This window comes from Rhineura floridana, chromosome 8 (assembly GCF_030035675.1).
Source record: "Rhineura floridana isolate rRhiFlo1 chromosome 8, rRhiFlo1.hap2, whole genome shotgun sequence".
In the NCBI taxonomy this organism is placed as follows: domain Eukaryota; kingdom Metazoa; phylum Chordata; class Lepidosauria; order Squamata; family Rhineuridae; genus Rhineura; species Rhineura floridana.
In genome coordinates, this window is record NC_084487.1 from 18126144 (window position 1) to 18149252 (window position 23109).

At 42.5% G+C, this 23109-nt stretch overlaps 1 protein-coding gene across 2 annotated transcripts in view; it reads right to left on the minus strand.

Annotated features, from left to right (window-relative positions):
* Nucleotides 1-23109, minus strand: part of LOC133390242 (solute carrier organic anion transporter family member 1B3-like) — a 50549-nt gene that overhangs the window by 24985 nt on the left and 2455 nt on the right. Inside the window, exons 2-8 of one of the 2 annotated variants that reach the window (XM_061638441.1) lie at nt 22018-22179; nt 12623-12764; nt 12282-12414; nt 6435-6541; nt 4588-4734; nt 2976-3074; nt 1579-1824 (exon numbers count right to left, since the gene is read on the minus strand). In XM_061638441.1, coding sequence (XP_061494425.1) covers nt 1579-1824; nt 2976-3074; nt 4588-4734; nt 6435-6541; nt 12282-12414; nt 12623-12764; nt 22018-22155 — 1012 coding nt within the window. In that variant the 5' untranslated portion in view covers nt 22156-22179. Of the gene's footprint in view, nt 1-1578; nt 1825-2975; nt 3075-4587; nt 4735-6434; nt 6542-12281; nt 12415-12622; nt 12765-22017; nt 22180-23109 lie in introns of those variants that run through there. The other variant, XM_061638442.1, reaches the window with a different exon arrangement.

Below are 23109 nucleotides of genomic sequence, written 5' to 3' on the forward strand. Positions count from 1 at the left end.
GTTAATTTGGTTTGACCTTTCCCATATGACATGCTAATTTATACATATTCAGTACCTCCTATACTTTTTCCATCCATTTCCCAGTGGAGGGATGGCTCCTCCAACTGCCTCCATTTAAATACCCAGGCAATCTTGATTCAATCCTGGCAAGTCATTTAATCAGTGGAGGCTGGTCCATTAGAGCAAATGGGACACTGCCCCACCAACCTCAGTCTGCCCTTGGTTAGCCCACACCCACCTGCCTTCCTACTTACAACCACTCCAGAGTGTGACACTCCCTGTCACCTTCCTCCTCCTCAGTCTCAGTGTTGCATCTTGTAGAACTCAGCTGGGAGGAGGATAGGGACAAAACTAGAATGAGTTGGCTCTGCCTGGCATTGGCTCCGGTGCCACCTACTGTTGGTCTTTCTGTCTTCTGCTCTATATGAGCCCAATGAGCACCAACTACCACTGCCTTTTAAAACATTGTGAAGATTCCCCAACTGTTATACAGCCACAAGAGTGGCTGTATACTACAGCCAGCATGGATTTCACCTATCCTAAGCATGACTGTACAGGAGTAAATCCCATTGAACTCAAAAAGCATGCAAATGTTCAAACCTGCCCTCCTCTCCTCTCCTTCTTGCCCTTTCCCTCCCCCTTCCTTCAGCTCTCCTACCCCTCCCAATCCTCTCCCCTCCACCCTTCTCCTCCTCCCCCATGGTAAGTTTTATCTATCCTAAGCATGACTGCACAGGAGTAAATCCCATTGAACTCAATAAGCATGCAAATGATCGAACCTACCCTTCCCTCCTCCTCCCTCCTATCCCCTCTCTCCAACCAAATTCTTCTGAGCTACACAGGAAGTGGATTGTACTGTGAAAGAGCAACCCAAATTGTGTTTGCATTTTTACACATTTGTAGGACAGTACAATATCTCAGAGAGGAGGTCAGGCTTCCTGCTCCCCTGGTGCATCCACTGTAACTGCCCAATTTCCCTACTTTTTAAAGTTTGATAGAATTATCTGTTGGCTATAGGTATGTTCTTAAACTGCAAGGATTTTTTGCCTATTCGTGAATTATCATTAACAGTACCTAACAAAAATACTGGAATTGGCCTGAACACAGGAAACTGCCTTATACTGAGCAAGATAATTGGTCCATTGGTCTATCTAATGCAGCATTGTCTATCATCATCATCATCACCACCACCACCACCACCGCCACTGCTACTGCTAGTACTACTATTATTTACCCACCTTTCACCCAGAGGTTCCAGGGTGGGTTGCAACAATTTTAAAGCAATTAAAACAGTCTACCAGTGGCTCCTGAAGTTTTCAGACAGGAACCTTTATAATCCTACTTGGAAATGCTAGGGATTGAAACTAGGACCTTTTGCATGCAAAGCAGATGCTCTACCACTGAGCATAACCTTCCTTTGTTGCACCGTAACCCTTACCTGTTTGGGGCTCTGCCCTGCCCCTTCATCTGACAGCCTGCTCCTCTGAGATGCAGAACCTGACTACCCAAAACCTGCCATGTCTAAATAGACCCTGGGTTGTCTGCCGTAACTGCAGGGCAGTTCTCATATGTCCATACCTTTCCGTTTTGGTGTGAACCCCACTTCTAGTTGACTTTCAGACTTCTGTATTTGGCTTTCATCACCATTCATTTTCTGGGCACACAGTTTTTTCTTGACAGGAGCATTCTCTCCTTCTTTGTCCAGACTTTTAGGCAGAAAGCAGAAAGGGATGCCCGAAATCAGATTGGTGACGCTGGCGATCAAAAAGCCCAGCCACCATGCCCCAACCCAACGGGAATCAGTTGGAGTTATAGTTACCGTATCTAAAATAAGAGACAGATAATCAAACCAAGTTCTATTGTCGGCTCATCAATCTCCATGGCACTATGCAGAGTAAGAAACAAAAAGGCAGGCCCCTGCCCTGAGGAGTTTACACTAAATCTAGGTTGTTTTTAAACTGTTTTAATTATATGTTTTTAAATTGTTGTAACCTGCCCTGGGACCTCTGGCTGAAGAGCAGTTATAAATCAGCATCATCTTCAACACAGGGGAGGCAATCATAGGGGAGAGGAGGGAGGAGCAGGGTTGTGAAGGAAACAGGAAAGGAGATGCCTTCAGTTCTGGAAATTGAAGTAAGGGTGGGCAGTATCATGTAGGTGTCCTGGGAGAGAAGTCCAGGAATAAAGGCCAGTAAGGAGGAATGGATAAAGTTTTTTATAGGAGCAGGAGAATGAAAAAGGATTCACTTTCCTCCTGTTGTTTCATGGGGAAGTAGCATAGATTGCAGAGGTGCCCCTAGTAACTTCTAAAATATTAGCGGGATAGGTGCAGAAGCTAGGGAATTATGATGAATGGGAAAACATCTTTACGCTTGTGTTCTGCTCAGTTGGCCCCCAAAGTCACAGAAACTAAGTGCAAAGCTAATTCAACTGGAGTGGGCATGTGGCAGTAGCAGAAAGTCTTGAACGTCCAGCATTTTCCAAGCAAGGACAACCAACAGAATTAGTAATGAGCACTGAACAGACAGGAACAAGGAAATACATTACTTTAACATTCCTTCCCTGAGCACTGGGATTGGACAGCTCTAGTAAAAATCATTCCCCTAGGCTTGAGAGTCACAGAAGAACCTTCTCTCACCCATCTCCCCACACACTGGCTTTTTCTTTATATGGCAAGCTCGAGGAAAAAGGTTTCACTTTTGGCACCACATGGGCTTTTTTTCCATATCTGAATCTCTGAAGCATCTCAAAGCACTTTGGAGGTCCTTCCTTCAATTCAGGGTGCTTGGGAAAGATCCTGTTTGGTATGGGTAAGCCCCAACTCTTCCGAAAGCATTCCTCTTTAGGTTAGGATCCATCCAAATTTCATGCACACCCCTACTGCAGAGCTAACAGCTCCACACAATTCAAACCAGTAAGCCAAGCCATGTGACATGCTTCATGTTACTATTACCCATCTTCATCTTGCATCTTACCTAGGTCCACAAAGCCAATGTCCACGTACAGTTTGGCTAACAAAGATCCCAAAAGGAAACCAGCCATTGGGCCAATCATTGCTATTGTGTGCAAACAACCTGCAGTGATAAAGAAAATAGTAGTATCAGTAGATTCCAAGGCACATAACGTTGCATACTCTGACCTGTTTTGCTTAGTCCCTGTCGATGGCTACTTTTGCCATATGTGGAGGTGAATTCCACGAGCTAGCAGTGTGTGTGTGTGTGTGTGTGTGTGTGTGTGTAAGTAATGTGTTGGGTATACTACTCACCCATAGGATCACCCTCACTTTTCGGTTTAATGCATGTTTTAATTATACCTAAGATGTTATACGCAGAGCTGAGCAAAAATAGGGGAGTGCATTTCACTTAAGCTTTTGTAAGCCACAAAAGGTGCTCTGACCTTTAGGAGATCTTCCAAAGGGCCCTGCAAATGGAGGCAAAAGTAATTGCCTATTGGACAGGACTAACTGTCCAAAATAAATGTTGGGAAGGAGTTGGACTGCATTTCTGCTGCCACTCTATGTCTTGTCATACTGCAGCAATACGATCGCCACAGCATAGCATGTCAAAACTCCGAGCAATGGCCCTATTGCCTTCCTAAATGAGAACGCTTCCCTTCTTCCTCCCACCCATTTTCACCCAGGGCAAAGGATTGGCTTTATTTGTACTCAGCTACATTGTCACATAGCCAAATCTGATTTGTAGACTGGCACAGTGACATTATCACATTTGCTATGGGATCCCTAATTGGTTGAGATCACATAGTGAACCAGAGGGGAGAGCCCTTAAATATGGTGGCAAAGCAGCTGCAACATTGGGACTGCAAACTAGACAGTCAGGGATGAGGAATGGGTAGGCTTTCATATTCTTTCAAAACCCACTCTTCACAGGTGAAAATTAAGTATAACCCTAGTTTTAAAAATCCACTTGCAAATTTAAAGTGTGAAGAACTGGGATCAAACTTTCCAAACACGTGTTAAATGGTATAATCCTACACATGTCTATTCAGAAGCAAGGCTCATAGAGTTTAGTGGGGTTTACTTTCAAGTAAGTGGGCATACGGTTGCACCCTTATAAACATACACACATTAGTTGGCCAGAAGTGGCTGTAGCTTTTTTTTTTAAGTGTCCTTCAGCAGACTGTATTATGTGGGGAAAGGCCCAGTCAGGACTGGTGAACCCAAAAAGGACTCACAAATGTTTTCCTAAGTAATAAAGAACTGTAATACTGCTTCTGTCACTTTTTTAACCTCATGTGGTTCCAAAGTTTGGGGTTTTTTTAGAGAAAGTATACTCTCCTTAAGCCGCAGCAGATTTTTTTAAAAAATGTAAATAACGGTTTTAGAAAATTATACAAGACAAAAAGCAATGACATAAAATTCAAATTTGGACACCATGAATGCAAAATGCTCCTAACTCTGTTGATGAGCAAAGTCAAGTTTAACCATGAAAGGGGCTTTTTGGCACACCACACAACCCAGTGGAGAGCAGGGGCAAAATCTGTGCGCTCCAACTTGAAAATCTGCCTTTGTGTTTCAGGTATTGTGAGGGACTGCTCAGTACTAGAAACAGCTTCCCTATGTGACATTACCAATATAAAGAGGAGTATCTTCTTCTCTAGAGAAATCGTCAAGGTAAGAGATGCCCAGTGGAGTTATTGGTGTTTCACCTATCCCACGTAGAAGATTCCCCATCAAGACATAAATCCATGCATAAGATGTAACTTCCTTGTCACAGCCTGCAAGTAACAGCAATTATAGTAGAAGAATGAGCGATTAATGTGGCCACACCTTCTGCAGAGAAAAACTGATCATGACATCCTCCCAAACAATGCCAATTGTGGGTGGCAAAATGGAACACACAGTGATGCTGTTCACCAAACAAGTTTTAGGGGTGGAGTGAGCAATTCTCAGGTGAATATCTCACTTTCGGTTTCTCCTTTTTTCTCATCTTCAGTTCAGCTCTCCACAGTTCCACATCAGCCTGCAATATTGTGGGTTTTTTTCTTTTTTTAAAAAAGTCCTCATGAAAACTCATCCTCATTTTAGTGCAAATTTCTCCTAATATACCTATTTTGTATGCAATCTTGCCTAACATACACATTTTTACAAAGCAATTTCCCCAAATATAATGCAGTTTTGTATGTTATTTTCATTAATATGTTCATCTACATGCACACTTAACATAGTATATGCATTTTTCTGTACACATTACTTGGCTGGAGAACTGCATTGCAAAATCTGGAGAAGTGTGAATCTTGAAGGATGGTTGTGCTTCAGTTCATAAATTGTTTCGGAAAGTGCGAATTAAGTAGAATCACCTTTACATGTGAACTGAACAAAATTTCTCCTGCATCCCTACTCTCAGGAGCTACTCTATTCTCCACACTATGGTCTGAAGACCAGACGTATATTTTGCCTCTCGGGATGAGCAAGAAATTCAGTTCAATATGCATTTCAAGCTGAATCTATCAAATTCGCATTTTGTTTTTGTTTTAAAAATCCACAAATTGCTACAGAAATGTGAAGAACTGAATTTAAGCTTGGAAAAATGAGAAATGGAGAGGACCGAAATGGACAGATCTTTGCATCCCTATTTGCCTCCATACTACACTTGACAACGTAGGGGTAAGGGCCCAGTTGAGCAGATGGATTCAAGCACAGCAGTACATACTAATGTGTGATATATAAATATGGGTACATATCACACGGGTGTCACCAGGGATGAGAAACCTGGTGTTTGCAAATTCCTATAGGAAATATCCTGATCCACACCTTTTCCTGTGACGTGTAGAAGATCACTTGCCTTGTGCCATGATATCATCACATGCATTTCCATGCCCAGACTTACTGGTGGTAGCCAATGATATGGATTGGCTGTGGGGAAATGCAGTAACATGATGGTGTCCCAACATGGAGAAAGTGATACAATACAGAATATAGGAGAAGGGAAGAATCTGAGATAGGAGTGACAGCAGCCTCACACTGAGCATAATATATGGCAGGGGTAGCTAGCCCATGTGGTGTCCTGCAGATGTTGTTGGCCTGTAACTCCCATCACCCCTGACCATTAGCCATCTTGGCTGGGCTGATGGGAGTCCAACAACGTCTGGAGGGCATTATGGTGGCTACGCCTGGCGTATAGTTCTGCACTCAGTACTAGGCCTCTTCAAAAGAACAAGAGTGGGCATAAAGTGTGAAGAGAAGTGGATGTGCAGGTACCAGCTCTGTCTCCCAAATCCCTGTCTCTGCTTGCCCCACCCCTGATATTCCCATGTTGAGTGGGAAGGTCTGAAGGCATCTAAGTGCATTCAGAAGCCCCCTTCAGACTTTCCTGCTCAATATGGGGATGTTGGGGTTGGGACCAGCATGTTCCTGCTTGCCCTACTCATGTTAGGGGGGCAACTTACAACCTTCCATTGAGAAACCACAACCTTACCCAACCCTGGTATCCCTTCTAATCCTCGAACTGTTTGGTTTAGTAGGCAGGGAGAGATGTTGAATGTTGAGTTTTCAGATGCACGTGATAACGTCTCATATTTATAACTGAAAAGAAAGAAAGGTAAACTTAGTCATGGTGGATGAAGGAATATGGAGAGATTTCCTTTGTCACTGGGGACTAGTTTAATGATCATTTCAATAATATACCGTGTAGATAAGAAGCAGTGAAGTAAAGAATGGGGATTTCTGCTAAATTTCAGAATTCAGTGCATTGCCAAGAGTTGTTCAGTCAATATGGATGGAAAAAAGATCCATCACTGTAGCTGAAAATTGCAATCCTGGAGAGAGATCAAAAACACCTCCATCCTATGCCTAAGTAAGATTTACTTCTAAGAAGCCATGGCTGGAATGCAACTATGAACCAGCTGAGCAGCTCAGCTAATAGGGGTGTTCACACATTACATTCAACAAGTGTGCAATCCATGTACCTGCATGCACAAAGAGTTGAGCTGCACACTCATAGTTATTCACATTCCATTAGTGTACCATCTGTTCATGTTCAAAGTGTACAGTCTATATGCAATAGTACCTATGTATGCAATAGCTGGGCTGTACAAATCAAGAAGTGTACACACTTTCATACAAAAACTTGTACATGTGTCAAGACAGCTTGTTCCTGTGTTCAGTGCAACGTGTCCGTTCTGCTTACATCTTACACTTTCTGCTGCGGCAATCTGAGTTCTAGCTGTGTGTACATTGCCTTTCTGTTGCCCACTTCATCAGGTACGCAGTGCTAATCTGTGTTGTTGGATGAGCGATCTTAGATCTTTGGGCGGAGGAAGAGTAAGACAGAGGAACGGAATGTAATATTTTAGTTTGCTTCTTTAATTACAGGCATGACGGAAGGAGGAGGCTGCTACAGGGAACAAAGCTGGAATGAAAATAAGAAAGGTGCATTCCATTCCAGTCAGGACTGTGGAGGGAAGAGACAAGCCTCCCTTCCCCGTGGGCTGCATTTCACAGGAACAAAACCCTCCCTCCATGCCTCTAATAAAACAAAATGTCAGAATTCAGTTTAACTCTTCATGGGAAAGGGCTGTAGCTCAGTGATAGAGCACCGGCTTTGCATGCAGAATGCCCCAGGTTCAGTCCCCTACATCTCCTGGTAAGGCTGAGACAGTTCCCTGCCTGATACCCTGGAAAGCCTCTGCCAGTCAGTGTAGACAATATTGAGGAAAATGGACCAATGTGTTCCTATTCTAGAAGATCAAATATCATTCATCAAACAGCACTATTGATTGCCTGATTTCCATTTATGAATCACTTCCTGTGAAACATTTCAAAATAATTGAATAAAAAATGCATCAACTCTCTCTCTCTCTCTCTCTCTCTCTCTATATTCATTTCATATATAAAAAACGATTAAAACTATTTATTATATAAAAGCAGTTGAAACCATTTTCATATATAAAAACACTTTCAAATCCAATACAGATACAAACTGGGATAGAAATCTACACTTAGGGCCCATCCATACTATACATTTAAAGCGGAATTATACCATTTTAAACAGTCATGGCTTCCCCCAAAGAATCCTGGGAGCTGTCATTTGTTGAGGGAGCTGAGAGAAGTTATTAGGAGATCCCTGTTCTCCTACAGTTCCCAAAGTGGTTTAACAATCAATCCCTCTTCCCAGGGAACTCTGGGAATTGTAACTCTGTGAGGGGAATAGGGAATTCTCTTCAAATTCTAGGCCAGGGGTTCACAAATTGTAGTCCATGGACCACCAGTGGCCTGTGAGCTTCATTCAGGTGGTCCCCACCATGGCCATATTAAATATTCATATTGAGTTTTAATTGTATTTTATTGATTCTTTTGTATTATTTGTATTTGTATTATTTGATTTTATTGTATTATAGTCTGAATTCTATAGGATGGCAATTGTAATATTTTAACATTCAATATAAGAAATAAAAGAAGCAATAAAAATACAATTAAAAATCACACAGCACCTAGCGCAGCGCATTACAATTGCTACAACAGGCAGGGAAATCATTAAGTCCATGGAGGCTCAAGTCTCGGCTGTGAGCCGGGCGGTGCTGTATCAACTCCATCTGATACGGAGGCTGCGCCCCTACCTTCCCAACCATCTGCTCCCACCGGTGGTACATGCCCTGGTCACCTCTCGCCTAGACTACTTTAATGCGCTCTACGTGGGGTTACCCTTGAAAATGGTCCGGAAGCTGCAACTGGTACAGAATGTGGCGGCTCGTCTGATTAAAGGCAGCCGCCGGCAAGATCACATCACTCCAGTGTTGAAGGAGTTGCACTGGCTACCGGTTGTTTACTGGGCCCAATTCAAGGTGTTGGTTTTGACCTTTAAAACCCTACACGGTTTTAACCCAGTCTATCTGAAGGAGCGCCTCCAGCATCATCAGCGATGCCGCTCAACAAGATCAGCCTCAGAAGACCTTCTCTCGATCCCACCGGTTAAAACAGCTAGACTGGTGAGGACTAGAGAGAGGGCTTTTTCAATAGTGGCCCCCACCCTATGGAACTCTCTCCCAAATGATCTCCGCCATGCCCCTTCTATGATGAGCTTCTGCCGGGCCTTGAAGACCTGGCTCTTCAGGCAGGCTTTTGGGGTGGGTTAGGTTTTTACTGTTATGGTTTTAAATTTTAACGTTTTAATGTATTGTTTTTTATCTTGTATGTCGCCCAGAGTGGCTGGACAACCAGCCAGATGGGCGACTAATAAATTTAATAAATAAATAAATAAGTGATCTGCCAAGACCATCAGCACTTTTCAAGTAGTTTGTGGGAAAGAAAGTTTGGGAACCACTGATCTAGGCTAGCAAGGGCATAGAAAGAAATATTCTTGGTGGTTGTCTCCCTAGTATGGTCCTCTGAAGACATGCCAAAGCATTCCTCAATAAGGCCTTTCCCCCCTAAACTGGGGCTGGCTTTTGGTGTTTTGGGTTTAACTTGGTGAGGGTTGTTTATTTAATTCATTCATTGCCTTAGATTTCTATCCCATTTGTCTTCCATTATGAAACCTAAGTTGGTGCCCAGGTGGTCGCCTTGAACAGACCCAACCTGCTTAGCTTCAGTAAGGCAGTGGCCTCATGCATCTCCAGACCATCCTCTGGGACCTAATCCTGGTTTAGGTAATGTTTTAATATTTTGCTGATCATATTTTTTTATTTCAGACATTTCTGCCACACTTCACATATCAACCCGCCCTTTCTTCAAACAGTGGTACAATAGCACTATAAAAGCAACATTTTTTAAAAAAGCAGAGCAGCTAAAAAAGGTCAGCAATAAAATAAGAAATACATAAGGTTGTATTCAACTAAGTCCTACACTGAAATGAATAAACCTAAACCAGCCGTATCTATTAAATTCAAGGGGCCTACTCTGAGTAGGGCTAACATGGAATGCCATCCAAAATATCGAAATGCTCTCAAAATGAAAAGCCTGAGTCGGGCATTCTAAAACTCAAAGCATTCCAAGCTTCTCCCAGGTAGCCACCCACCTAACCTCCAAAGGAAGAACCTGAGGAGGACCTCTGAGAAAGATCTTAGGTGAGATCATGACCACATTCACACCATCGATTTTCCCCACTATTATTTCATGTTAACCAGTTGTGGCTTCCCCCAAAGAATCCTAGGATGTATAGTTTGTGAAGGGTGCTGAGAGTTGGGAGGTTACCCCTAATCCCCTCACAGACATGCAATTCACAGAGTTCCCTGGGAAGAGCAGAGCTTGGAAGATTACTTTTAAAAAGGAATAAATTACTGTTACATGGCCCCCGAAAGGAATAAATTAGCATTACAATTACAATTGTTCTGAATGGAATTGACTACCTTACCATTACTCAAAAGTAATCACTACAATTACACTTCAGTTACTTTTAAAAATACTAAAGCATCTACAAAGTACTGGCCTTGGCTGCTGCACACTAAGTTGTCTAAAACAACATTAAAAATAAACACACACACAGAGGTAGTAGAATAATTCTTTTTATTGTTAAGATAGCAGCGGTGGTCTCTCCGCTGGTAAGGGAGGTATGGAGGGAGGCAGAGGCCACTACTCAGATCTTTGCACATCAAACCAAGTGCGACCCCACACACACACACTGTCTCAGCCAGCAGGCATAATCTCTCTCACTTAACCATCCCCTGGACCTTGTCCTGCCACCAACTAAGGGACACCTACCCAAGCAAACATTTTCTCTGAGATGCAAAAAAGTTAAAACACTGCAAATGCAGCAAAGTAGCCAGGGAGGGTGGCGCAGGCTGCTTTGCATGCCAAGTGCAAAGGCAGAATTTACACACACACACTCACACACACATTGCCATCTTTCACCTCCACAGTTCTTTATCTCCATTCTGCTGCTGCCTCCTTCTCCTCCTTTATCCATGTTCTTGCCCTCCGGCTCCTTTTTCCCTCCACTCCATTCTTCACCACCACCGTGCATTTTTTAAACAATTGTTTTCTGCACTCCATCCTCTGCCTCACTCTCCACCTCCTCCCTCATCGCCTCCTACCCACTCACAGAGCACAAGGGAAGAGTGATGCTGCACAGAAGCCCAGTTTGAGGCACATGATTTTCATCCACAAATCAGAGGAGCAGAAGACTTCCCCTGCTCCCCCCCAAGTAATGCCCCAAAGTAATGCTGGAAACATTACAATTGCTCCTCAAAAGTGATAAAATTACTTCTCATTCTATTACAATAAAAATGTAAAGAAATTACCCACTTGTTCCTCAAAAAAGTAATAAATTACAAGTAATTCATTTTTTGTAGCTAATTACTTTCAAGCTCTGGGGAAGAGGGATTCCTTGTTAAACCACTCTGGCAATTGTAACTCTGGGAGGGGACTAGGGGTCTCTTAACAACTCTCAGCTCCCTTCACAGACTACACTTCCCAGAACTCTTTGGGGAAACCATGACTGTATAAAGAGGAATAATAGTGGAATAAATGTATGGTGTTAATATGGCCCGTAAGAGAGAGAGACTCTGGTCCTTTTAGGTGCCCTTTGAATGGGGTGGAGGAGAATTTTGTCTGGTCTGCATTTTTAAGGTTACATACATGCCATACCTTTAAAGTACATTCTCCCTCCCCCAAAGAATGCTGGGAATTGTAGTTTACCTGTCACAGTGCTACAGTTCTCAGCACCTTTAACAAACTACAGTTGCCAGGATATTGGGGGAGGGGTGAATATGCTTTAAATGTATGTTTGTACACAGACAAGGTGAACTGACCTAATTCACACTTTGTGGACAAACACATAGACTAGAATGCAGTTATCTGTCATAATTTACACTTATCTGAATATTGCAATACAATTCTAAGCAAAAAAAACAAGTACCAACATGTGTTTCAGATTCATGTTTTAAGATGAAATATGTTTAGAATTTTGTACATTGGAATAAAATAATCTTTAAATGCATTTTTATGATAAAATATTTACATATTTTGTGGCAGATATTTCATTTCATTATTTAATTGCATATTTTGTGTTTAAATAGAAATTTAAATATGAATATTCATAGGATTTAAAAACAACAACAACAGACATTATTACAGAACCAGAATGGAATGGACATAGGAATGAACACCTTTGAAACTGATGTGAACCAAAACTAGACAGATCTGTCTGTCTCTCTACTCTTTAGCTAATGTTTAATTCTCCATCACATTAAGTGCCTTCAGCAGCAGAGGTGCGACAAATCTATCTAACTAAGGCTGCAGTTCAAGGCTGTAAGCTCCATTGGGTTCAATGGAAACCCAAAGTATTGGATTACAGCCTAACTATCTAAATATGAGCACACATACTTACTATCCCATGAAGAAGTGAGGCATTGCTGTCAAAAAGCTCCCAAGGGACATGATGAAACAACCAAGAGCAATCACCCTTGGCCGATGAAATTTCGCCCCAAAGTAACTCACAAACGAAATCACCAACAAATTCCCTAGAAAACATAGCAAACTGTTACAAATGGGGAATATTTGTTGCTAAATTGTTTAGCCCCTATCCTCAGAAAGATTTTTTTTTTTTAGGGTGGCTACTGCAAGAAAACAGGAACAGTAAAGGCATGGCAAAATGGGTTTCACCATGGACGAAAAATGGTTTCACTGTGGCTTTTCTCCCCCTCCCCCTTTGCATTAAGTACTAGTTACCCAATTCAAAGCCTCCATTCATGAAGCCAGCTGTAGAGGAAGAGATACCAAATCTTCTTTCCATTTGTGTGAAAGAACTTTTCATCATAGCCCCAGAAAATACTTTGCTGAAGTAGGTAAATGAAAGGGCAGCCAGGAAAGCCTAACAAAAGATGGAAGAGAGGGGGGAAAGCATCATTTTTTAATTTGCAAATGGTGTTACGCTTAATATCTTCCCCCATGAATTTCATCTTTATGGCATTCTTGGGGTCTATTTGAACCCAAACTCAGATTGATAATTGTAATTTTTTCAATCAGTGGAAGGTTAAAGTTGCATATATCTATGTACATGTTAGCAAAACCATGGGACAGTCTACTGCAGGGATGGGGAAATCTATGGCCCTCCAAATATTGTTGGGCTATAACTCCCATCAGCATAATCAATTGTTCAGTAACATCTGGAGAGCCACAAGTTCCCCATCTGTGTTCTACTGGATACATCAGTCCGATTCAGATTTTATTTTCTGTTGGTATACTCATAGATGACAAGTGGGTTTGGCAATACTAGGTCTTTTGCAGCACAAAATGCTTAGAAGGCATGAACCACTTCACATACTACCTTACCCTTCAGCCATGCTTAATGAGGACTTCTGTGATGCTCCCACATAGAACAAGCATGAATAATGGTAGCCTCAGCAAGTTCATTGTGAAAGATAGCTCCCTATATGTGAAGGGGTTCCCGGACATGGAAGTGGGGAGCATCACTCTTCCCAGAATGACATGTGGATGAAAAAGAGATGAAAGCTGTCTTATGTCCCATAACATCACTAAGTCATTAAGAAGTAGCAATCTGGTGCACTGAACAGAATTCATTAGTAATAGTATTAAGGATATAAGGAGGCATCATTTCCCGTTTCAAGCTGTATTCATCATGTGCAAAACTGTTTCTGTTCTGCTGCAGTTCATCTTCTGCTAAAGTCTTTTCCTGTCTATTGTGGTGAAATTATGTAACTTATGCAATTAATGTAATTAATAAATGGGGGGAACGCAACAATGTAAAATCAATTACATATTGGATTGTATTCAACTTAGTCTTACCTAGAGTTAGATATATGGAGCAAGAAATGCCAGACGTCCAAAATGGATTTAGAAAGGGAAGAGGCACCAGGGATCATATTGCCAACATATGTTGCATAATGGAACGGACCAAGGAATTTCAGAAGAAAATCACCCTGTGCTTTATAGATTACAGCAAAGCCTTTGACTGTGTAGATCATGAAAAACTATGGAATGCTTTAAAAGAAATGGGGGTGCCACACCCTCTGATTGTCCTGATGTGCAACCTATACTCTGCGCATGAGGCTACTGTAAGGACAGAAAATGGAGAAACCGATTGGTTCCCCATCGGAAAGGGTGTGAGACGGGCGTATTTTATCACCCTATTGGTTTAATCTGTACACAGAACATATCATATGGAAAGTGGGATTGGACCAAGATGGAGGAGATGTGAAAATTGGAGGGAGAAATATTATAATTTCAGATATGCAGACGATACCATACTATTAGCAGAAACCAGTAATGATTTGAAAAGAATGCTGACGAAAGTTAAAGAGGAAAGCACAAAAGCAGGACTACAGCTGAATGTCAAAAATACTAAAGTAATGACAACAGAAGATTTAAGTAACTTTAAAGTTGAGAATGAGGACATTGAACCTGTCAAGGATTATCAATACCTCAGCACAGTCATTAACCAAAATGGAGACAATAGTCAAGAAATCAGAAGAAGGCTAGGACTGGGGAGGGCAGCTATTAGAGAACTAGAAAAGGTCCTCAAATGCAAAGATGTATCACTGAACACCAAAGTCAGGATCATTCAGATCATGGTATTCCCGATCTCTATGTATAGATGTGAAAGTTGGACAGTGAAAAAAGCAGATAAGAGAAAAATCAACTCAAATGCGGTGTTGGAGGAGAGCTTTGCGGATACCATGGACTGCAAAAAAGACAAATAATTGGGTGTTAGAACAAATTAAACCACAACTGTCACTAGAAGCTAGAAACTTAGGTTATCATACTTTGGACACATCATGAGAAGACCTGATTCACTAGAAAAGACAATAATGCTGGGAAAAACAGAAGGGAGTAGAAAAAGAGGAAGGCCAAACAAGAGATGGATTGATTCCATGAAGGAAGCCACAGATCTGAACTTACAAGATCTGAACAGGGTGGTTCAGGACAGATGTTCTTGGAGGTCACTGATTCATAGCATTGCCATATGTCATAATCGACTTGAAGGCACATAACAACAGAGTTAGACCCATTGAAATGAATGAGCCTTAGTTCTGGTTCATTAACTTCAATGGATTTACCCTGAGTAGGACTAGCATTGAATACCACCACCCATTGTTTGTGGCCTGAAAGCAATAACTACTGCAAATATTTTGGTTTTGCTGGATTAGTTTCCATTCCAGACATGAGAGGAATAAGCAGACATCAGCAATTCCCATTCCCATTTCTGTTTTTGTCAAAATTTTCCAGCATGCCTAAATAACAGCAGTTGTAAATGAATACTTTCATGCAAAGTTTATTGATCCAGCGACCATTAGAAACAACTGAACAAACATTATAACCAGTTGCTCTATAAATGCTAATCAGCGAGCATTTTAGCCCTAATGTCAATAACAATTTGGCAACATTTAAAACAACATAGGGACAATTACAATTTAAACATATTTTCAAAAGAACTCCCATCAGCATGACCAAGAAACAGTTCCAAAATAGGGTGCAGTATCATGTCCCTCGCACCATAAAAATTACAATACAAAAGCATGTTTACTATAGACTCCACAACACCAGAACCACATGCACACAGTCTCTGATCATAGGGTGTGCTTTGGAAGCACCTTCCATCATCACAGAGGGCATGGCATTAACTCTAGCCAGAAAAAAAAGCTCTCCTATACTTTGGCATGGATAGTTTGCCAAAATAAAGGGCACATTCTTTCCCAGGGGGAACATTTTGTCCTAGGGCTATAGGGGAGCAAGAGCAGTTTGAGAGGGCTATCATACTCTGTCAACATCCAGAATTCTCTGCTTGATCAAAAACTTTAGTGTGCAAGCCGTTAAGCCTACACAACTCTAGTAAATAAATACATATATTGTGCTGGGGGGGGGGAAACAGAGCCCATTGTCATTATGGGAGAATAGAGGAAAGAGGGTCCATACATTGTAGGCAGGACTATTATTCAATAGCAGCCATGCTACCTGGTCTCAGGGATAGGGGGCAGATTTTCCTTCCACCAAAACATTACCTCCATGTGCAATGTCCATAGGCACGAATGGCATTAGCAGCCATTCACTTACATGGGAGAAAGTAAAGGCACATACTCACTGGGTTGAGGAATGGTGGCCCTCATTTCTTGGGGAGGAACACCAGATTAAGCCCCTCTTCCCCAACAGCCTTCCTGCTGAGACAAACTTAATGGGAGCCACTAAGGACTTATCTGCACCTACCTTTTATAGTGGCACAGTTGCTTTTTGAACTATTTTCTTGGCATGCTTTCACACATCATCATTATTTTCCTGCTATTCCAGAATAATGTACTCTTAAAGCTATTTTTGGTTCTACCAGGTAAAAAAAAGCCATCATTTGTGAAAGATCTGGAATGGATTCTCAATGTTTTCATTTATGTGGAATATGTCTGAGCATCATCCCTCAGGGAATGGAGGGGTTGAGGGTGGGTGGGCATTGTCTTACCATCTTAAATTATGTTTTTGGTCAGGCTCAACATTAGACTGAGAAACTACTGTCTCCTTCTCAGTGGTGCATACAGATACTGACATTGTGCCAATATATTGCCTAGGACAGCAATTATCACTAAAGTCAGGATCATTCAGACCATGGTATTTCCGATCTCTATGTATGGATGTGAAAGTTGGACAGTGAAAAAAGTGGATAAGAGAAAAATCAACTCATTTGAAATGTGGTGTTCGAGGAGAGCTTTACAGATACCATGGACCATAGAAAAGACAAATAATTGGGTGTTAGAACAAATTAAACCAGAACTATCACTAGAAGCTAAAATGAAGTTATCATTCTTTGGACACATCATGAGAAGACTTGATTCACTAGAAAAGACAATAATGCTGGGAAAAACAGAAGGGAGTAGGAAAAGAAGAAGGCCAAACAAGAGATGGATTGATTCCACAAAGGAATCCGCAAACCTGAACTTACAAGATCTGAGCAGGGTGGTTCATGAGGGTGGTTTATAGCAGATGCAGAAGTTGCTGATTCATAGGGTTGCCATAAGTTATAATCGACTTGAAGGCACATAACAACAACAAAAATTTAATGATCATAACCAGGTTCCCCATAGCTGAAAGAGACACAAGCAACTCCTTCTCTTAATTTCCCGTGGGGTGAGAATTCTGGAATAACAGGGGTTATGTATAACAACAAATAACGGGGGGAGAGGCTCTTGGTATGCTGAGCACATGCTCATAACTCTGACATTTACTGGTTAGCAGCACACGAAAGCAGGATGGGGCATGCCTACAGTCATGGGACTCTTCACAAACTGGACACAACCAGCCATTGCTGAGGATGGGTATAGTGATGGGTGGTGCCCATTGGGCCTGGTGGGGCGGAAGTCAGGGAGCCCAAAAGTAGGTGGAGCCAGAGCCAATGACGAACAGAGCCATCTAATTGTGGTTTTGTCCTTCTCCTCCTCCCTACTGAGTTCTGCAAAGGCAACCCTGAGACTGAGGAGATGGAAGCTGACGGGCAGTGCTGTGCCCTAGACTGGTTGTAAGGAAGGAGATAGGGGGTGGCTGAGAGCAGATTGGGTGGGGCACTGTCCCACCTGCCCTAATGGACCAGCTTCCACTGGATGGGTAAATATGCACTCACTCTCCTATGTAAAGCTATAATTAACCAACAGTCCAGATGGCAAGCACTAAATTTGCTTTAAAAATGGATCAAATAGCAACTATGCCATTATAAAAGTTAAGTGCAGGAAGACTCTGAGAATCAAGTTCTCTCTTGTTAACATAGACCTGCCCTGGGTTCTGTTTCTTGGAAATGCCACAGTGTGACAGAGACAGAACCCAGAAATTGGCTATTTATATATGATCATTTATTGTGCATTTTAACTATGCAAGAATGCATCAGCATCCTTATGTCATAGACTATCATGAGACACGTATGATGTATTTTGTAACGTAGTAATTCCATCTCACTCTGACCCCCAGACATGGACACAGACTTTTACAGATCAGAAGCCAAGGCAGCTGGGTAGTCACTGGATCAATGCTGTTCTCATCAGCATCACAGTTTTTATGTTAATGCAGGACTTGCTGATGATCGCTTAAATATTACCCAGCTTTGTCAATACACCCCTCTTGTCATTTCACCTGGTCCCAAAACAAATAAAGGCCTGTTGCACTGGACAAAAGTTAGAAATGCTTGAATAACCTGGTTATAAGTAAGCAAACAACACAAATTGGGTTTTGAACCTTGGGATGATATTGACTGCACTGCACAAAAAGAGGAAAGAGAGAGAGAGAGTTGGCAGTCAACAGAATGTCCCAGACTCTTTTCCTCAGCAGTATGGTCGGTCTGAAAATCAAGACTGAAACACAGCAGAAGAAAAGCCTTCTTTCAGATGTTCCATGACAACCGCAAGGAGTTGGGATCTTTTGATTCCAAATTAACTCCCTGCCCCAATATCAGGTATGGGGCAGGTCTTGAATCAACACAGTGGCCCCTAACATTGTTGCTCCTCCAGGAAATCAATAAAGGGGCCAGCCAGCAGGTGACTCTGCTCCAGCACCAGAGCACCAGAGCCCCTCCTCTCTGTTCCCCCTGAATCTGATTGGCTGTGTGTGATCAAAGCCATCTGCAAATGCTTGCAGAGCAGCTGTCAAGCTGTGCCCAAGAAACAATATTGTGAGATGGCTGTGCTCTCAAATGCTGCTGCTTTTGTAGGCTGCCTTGCCTGTCAAATATTTCAGGCGACAAGTTGTTATTCCTAAGGATCACCAACGATTTTCAAACAATTGGCTTTTGCTCATTGGCATCATTGTTATAAGCCATATTGATTGGTTCTTCATAGGTTATTGTTATAAACAAGCCTCCTTCCCCCCCCCCATGTGGTGCCCTCCAGGTGTTTTAGGGCTATAATTCCCATAAACCCCAGCCAGCATGGCCAATTATCAGGGATGATGGGAGATACAGTCAAAAACATTCACAGGATCCCACGTTAGGGAAGGCTGTTACAAAGAAATGTCCTGCAGTGCCCTGGGGGCAATGAGAGAAATTAGAATGGCAGTTCCTAGACCCAGCCGCAGGGCACTCACTAGAACACCTAGGGGTGCGTGGATGGGTGGAAATATTGTGTGCTGATTATGCTGGGGCTGGGGACTGCCTTGGGCCTGGTCCGCAGACCTAGCCTTGACATGTCCTTTACATTAATGATTTCCATGAAGGTATTCTGTATCTCACCCATGTATCAGTGAAGAGTGCAGTTCTGGATACTTGGGTTTAGGGTAGAGATGGGGAACCGCTGACCCTCCAGATGTTACTGGACAACCATGCCCATCACTCCTGATGAGGCTCTGAAGATCTTTAATTGCATCTGCTTTAGGGAAGCTGTTGGAGACTAGATCATTGTATAGAGTGCAGCCATTACACCAGCTTCATCTATGGCCTAGACCAGTGGTTCCCAACCTTTATGAGCATGGGACCCCCTTTATAGGCTGAAAACTTTTTGTGACTCCCTCCCCCTAGGGAGGCAGGCTGGCTGCCAGGAAGGAAGTGGGAAAGCAGCCTTTCTTTGCAGGCTTGCTTCTTTTTGCTTCACAAAAAACCCTCTCCTCTCATTCTAAGTAAGGGTGTTGTCAGTAGCGGCAGTGCAAGGAGACAGGAATCAGTGATAGTAATCCCCTCTTCTTCCTGGTAGCTCCACCCTCAGCCTCCTTTGGCATCTGCCATGTATTTTATAGGCAAATGCCTGCCCTTGGTGTGCCTGAAAGAAGCTCTGGCGCTTCAGCAAAAGGCCTCCCCTCTCGTTTGGAGCAAGGGGGAGGTGTCATCTGCAGCGGCAGTGGAAAGCAGACAGTGTAGAAGGAGTGAAGACTTTTTTAAAAAATTAATAAATAATTCATTCTTTTACTGTTCACGGCCCCCTCTGGATTATTTCGTGGCCCCCCTGGGGGTCCTGGCCCCCAGGTTGGGAACCACTGGCCTAGACTGTTGGGATTTTTTTAAGCATCAGGCAGTTGTGAGAGAGGCCGTGGGTCATTTTCAGGCCTTAATCTGAGCCAAGGTACTGCTGTGGAATCTGTTTTAAAAAGCCAAGGTTTAGCCATGACACATATAAGGATACTAATGCGTTTTAAAAGGTATCTCCTAATAAAGATGGTTACCCTCCATGGTGGAACCTTTTGCTGTCCTTCATGCAATTATTATGTAGGGTGGGGTGGGCAATCTGTGGCCCTCCAGATGTTGCTGGACTACACTATCCAGCACTCCTGACTGTTGGGAGATGTTATGTGCCTTCAAGTTGGTTACGACTTATGGCGACCCTATGAATCAGCGACCTCCAATAGCATCTGTTCTAAACCACCCTGTTCAGATCTTGTAAGTTCAAGTCTGCAGATTAAGAACATAAGAACATAAGAAGAGCCTGCTGGATCAGGCCAGTGGCCCATCTAGTCCAGCATCCTGTTCTCACAGTGGCCAACCAGGTGCCTGGGGGAAGCCTGCAAGCAGGACCCGAGTGCAAGAACACTCTCCCCTCCTGAGGCTTCCGGCAACTGGTTTTCAGAAGCATGCTGCCTCTGACTAGGGTGGCACAGCACAGCCATCACGGCTAGTAGCCATTGATAGCCCTGTCCTCCATGAATTTTTCTAATCTTCTTTTAAAGCCATCCAAGCTGGTGGCCATTACTGCATCTTGTGGGAGCAAATTCCATAGTTTAACTATGCGCTGAGTAAAGAAGTACTTCCTTTTGTCTGTCCTGAATCTTCCAACATTCAGCTTCTTTGAATGTCCACGAGTTCTAGTATTATGAGAGAGGGAGAAGAACTTTTCTCTATCCACTTTCTCAATGCCATGCATAATTTTATACACTTCTATCATGTCTCCTCTGACCCGCCTTTTCTCTAAACTAAAAAGCCCCAAATGCTGCAACCTTTCCTCGTAAGGGAGTCGCTCCATCCCCTTGATCATTCTGGTTGCCCTCTTCTGAACCTTTTCCAACTCTAGAATATCCTTTTTGAGATGAGGCGACCAGAACTGTACACAGTATTCCAAATGCGGCCGCACCATAGATTTATACAATGGCATTATGATATCGGCTGTTTTATTTTCAATACCTTTGCTAATTATTGCTAGCATGGAATTTGCCTTTTTCACAGCTGCCGCACACTGGGTCGACATTTTCATCGTGCTGTCCACTACAACCCCGAGGTCTCTCTCCTGGTCGGTCACCGCCAGTTCAGACCCCATGAGCGTATATGTGAAATTAAGATTTTTGGCTCCAATATGCATAATTTTACACTTGTTTATATTGAATTGCATTTGCCATTTTTCCGCCCATTCACTCAGTTTGGAGAGGTCTTTTTGGAGCTCTTCGCAATCCCTTTTTGTTTTAACAACCCTGAACAATTTAGTGTCGTCAGCAAACTTGGCCACTTCACTGCTCACTCCTAATTCTAGGTCATTAATGAATAAATTAAATTAATGGAATCTATCACCTCATGTTTGGTCTTCCTCTTTTTCTACTCCCTTCTATTTTTCCCAGCATTGTTGTCGTTTCTAGTGAATCATGTCTTCTCATTATGTGTCCAAAGAATGATAACCTCAGTTTCATCATTTTAGCTTCTAGTGATAGTCCTGGTTTAATTTGTTCTAACACCCAATTATTTGTCTTTTCTATGGTCCATGGTAGGCACAAAACTCTCGTCCAACACCACATTTTAAATGAGTCGATTTTTCTCTTATCCACTTCTTTCACTGTCCAACTTTCACATCCATATGGAGGGCACCATGTTGGCTACCCCAATGTATAGTTCTGTACTTAACACTAGCACTCCTACTGTGTTCAAAAGAACAACTGTGGGCATAAAGCATGTAGAGGAATGGCTGTACAGGCATCAGCTCTACCGCAAAAAGTCCAACAACATGAGGATATGCACAGGTTATCCATCCCTGGATTAGAAACATCCCACGTCTATGACCATTAATCAACCAGTTGAGACTGAATCCCACCAGTAATAGGCATTAAATGTCATACCACATGCTTCCAAATTGACTGGAAGGTCCCCAAAGAAAAGACCTACTGTTGGAAAGCAGAAAACATTAGAATGTTTTAAAAATGGTAATAATAATAATAATAATAATAATTCACTGGACCTTCAGCCCTTTGCAAGATGATGATTTTGCCTTGGCTGGTAGTTTCTTGATGCCTTCATCCTCCAAAGACTGGGTTGCTGGCTTCACTTCCATGGCTGATCCATTCACATTCTCTGAGTCAGTGTCCTTCAGGATCATGATGCCTTATCTTGAATGATTTCCCTGTTTCCCACAAAGAAAACTCTCATATGACATTCTTCATCATGTTCCCTTCTAATGAACTGTATACACTTCCTCCCTCATCAGTTTTCCTCACCATCTGCTAAGGCAGGGGTGGGGAATCTGCAACCCTACAGATGTTGTTGGACTCCAACTCCCATCTGCCCCAGCCAGCAGGGCCAATGGTCAGGGATGATGAGAATTGTAGTCCAGCAACATCTGGAGGGCCACAGATTTCCCAGACCTGTACTGTTTAAAAAGTTAAAAACAAAACTTTCAACAGGATCTGACACATACTTATCAAGCAAACAGTCTTTTAGATCATGCGAGGTTTCACTTTGGATTGACCTGACTTTATTTGTGTTGAATCCCCAGATTACCCTTAAAAAAAGAAGACTCCTAGCCTATAACTTGGCTGCCCAGATTTCATGGCCTATGAATGTCTGGTTTTAATTTCCTCTTATCATGCCTCAAGTCCTAATCTAAAGTTGCTGAAAACAAACTCACCTCACCATGCGTGAAATATAATTGTATCCAATGTTAGTTCTAGTCAGAGAAGGCCCACTGAAATGAATTCTCATGACTACCTTGGGTCCATTAATTTCAATGGGTCTACTCTGAGTTGGATACAATCGATCACCCCTTTTTGTTGCGGCCATAAGAAAATAAAAAGAGCCCCATGTAGTCCAGTTTCTGTTGGTTGCCAACGAGACGCTAATGGCAAGCCTGCAAACAGGAAATGAGCCCAACAGCCCTCGATGTCTACTGTTCCCCACAGACTGGTATTCAGATCTCATCCTGGGTTTGTTATGTCACCATCATGGCAAGTAGCCATGGATAGTTTATTCTTCATGAATTTGTCTAATCCCAAGGGATGGTTTCTCCCACTTTCCCATTTTTCCGATCTTAAATTCAGTTCTCCCTATTTCTACA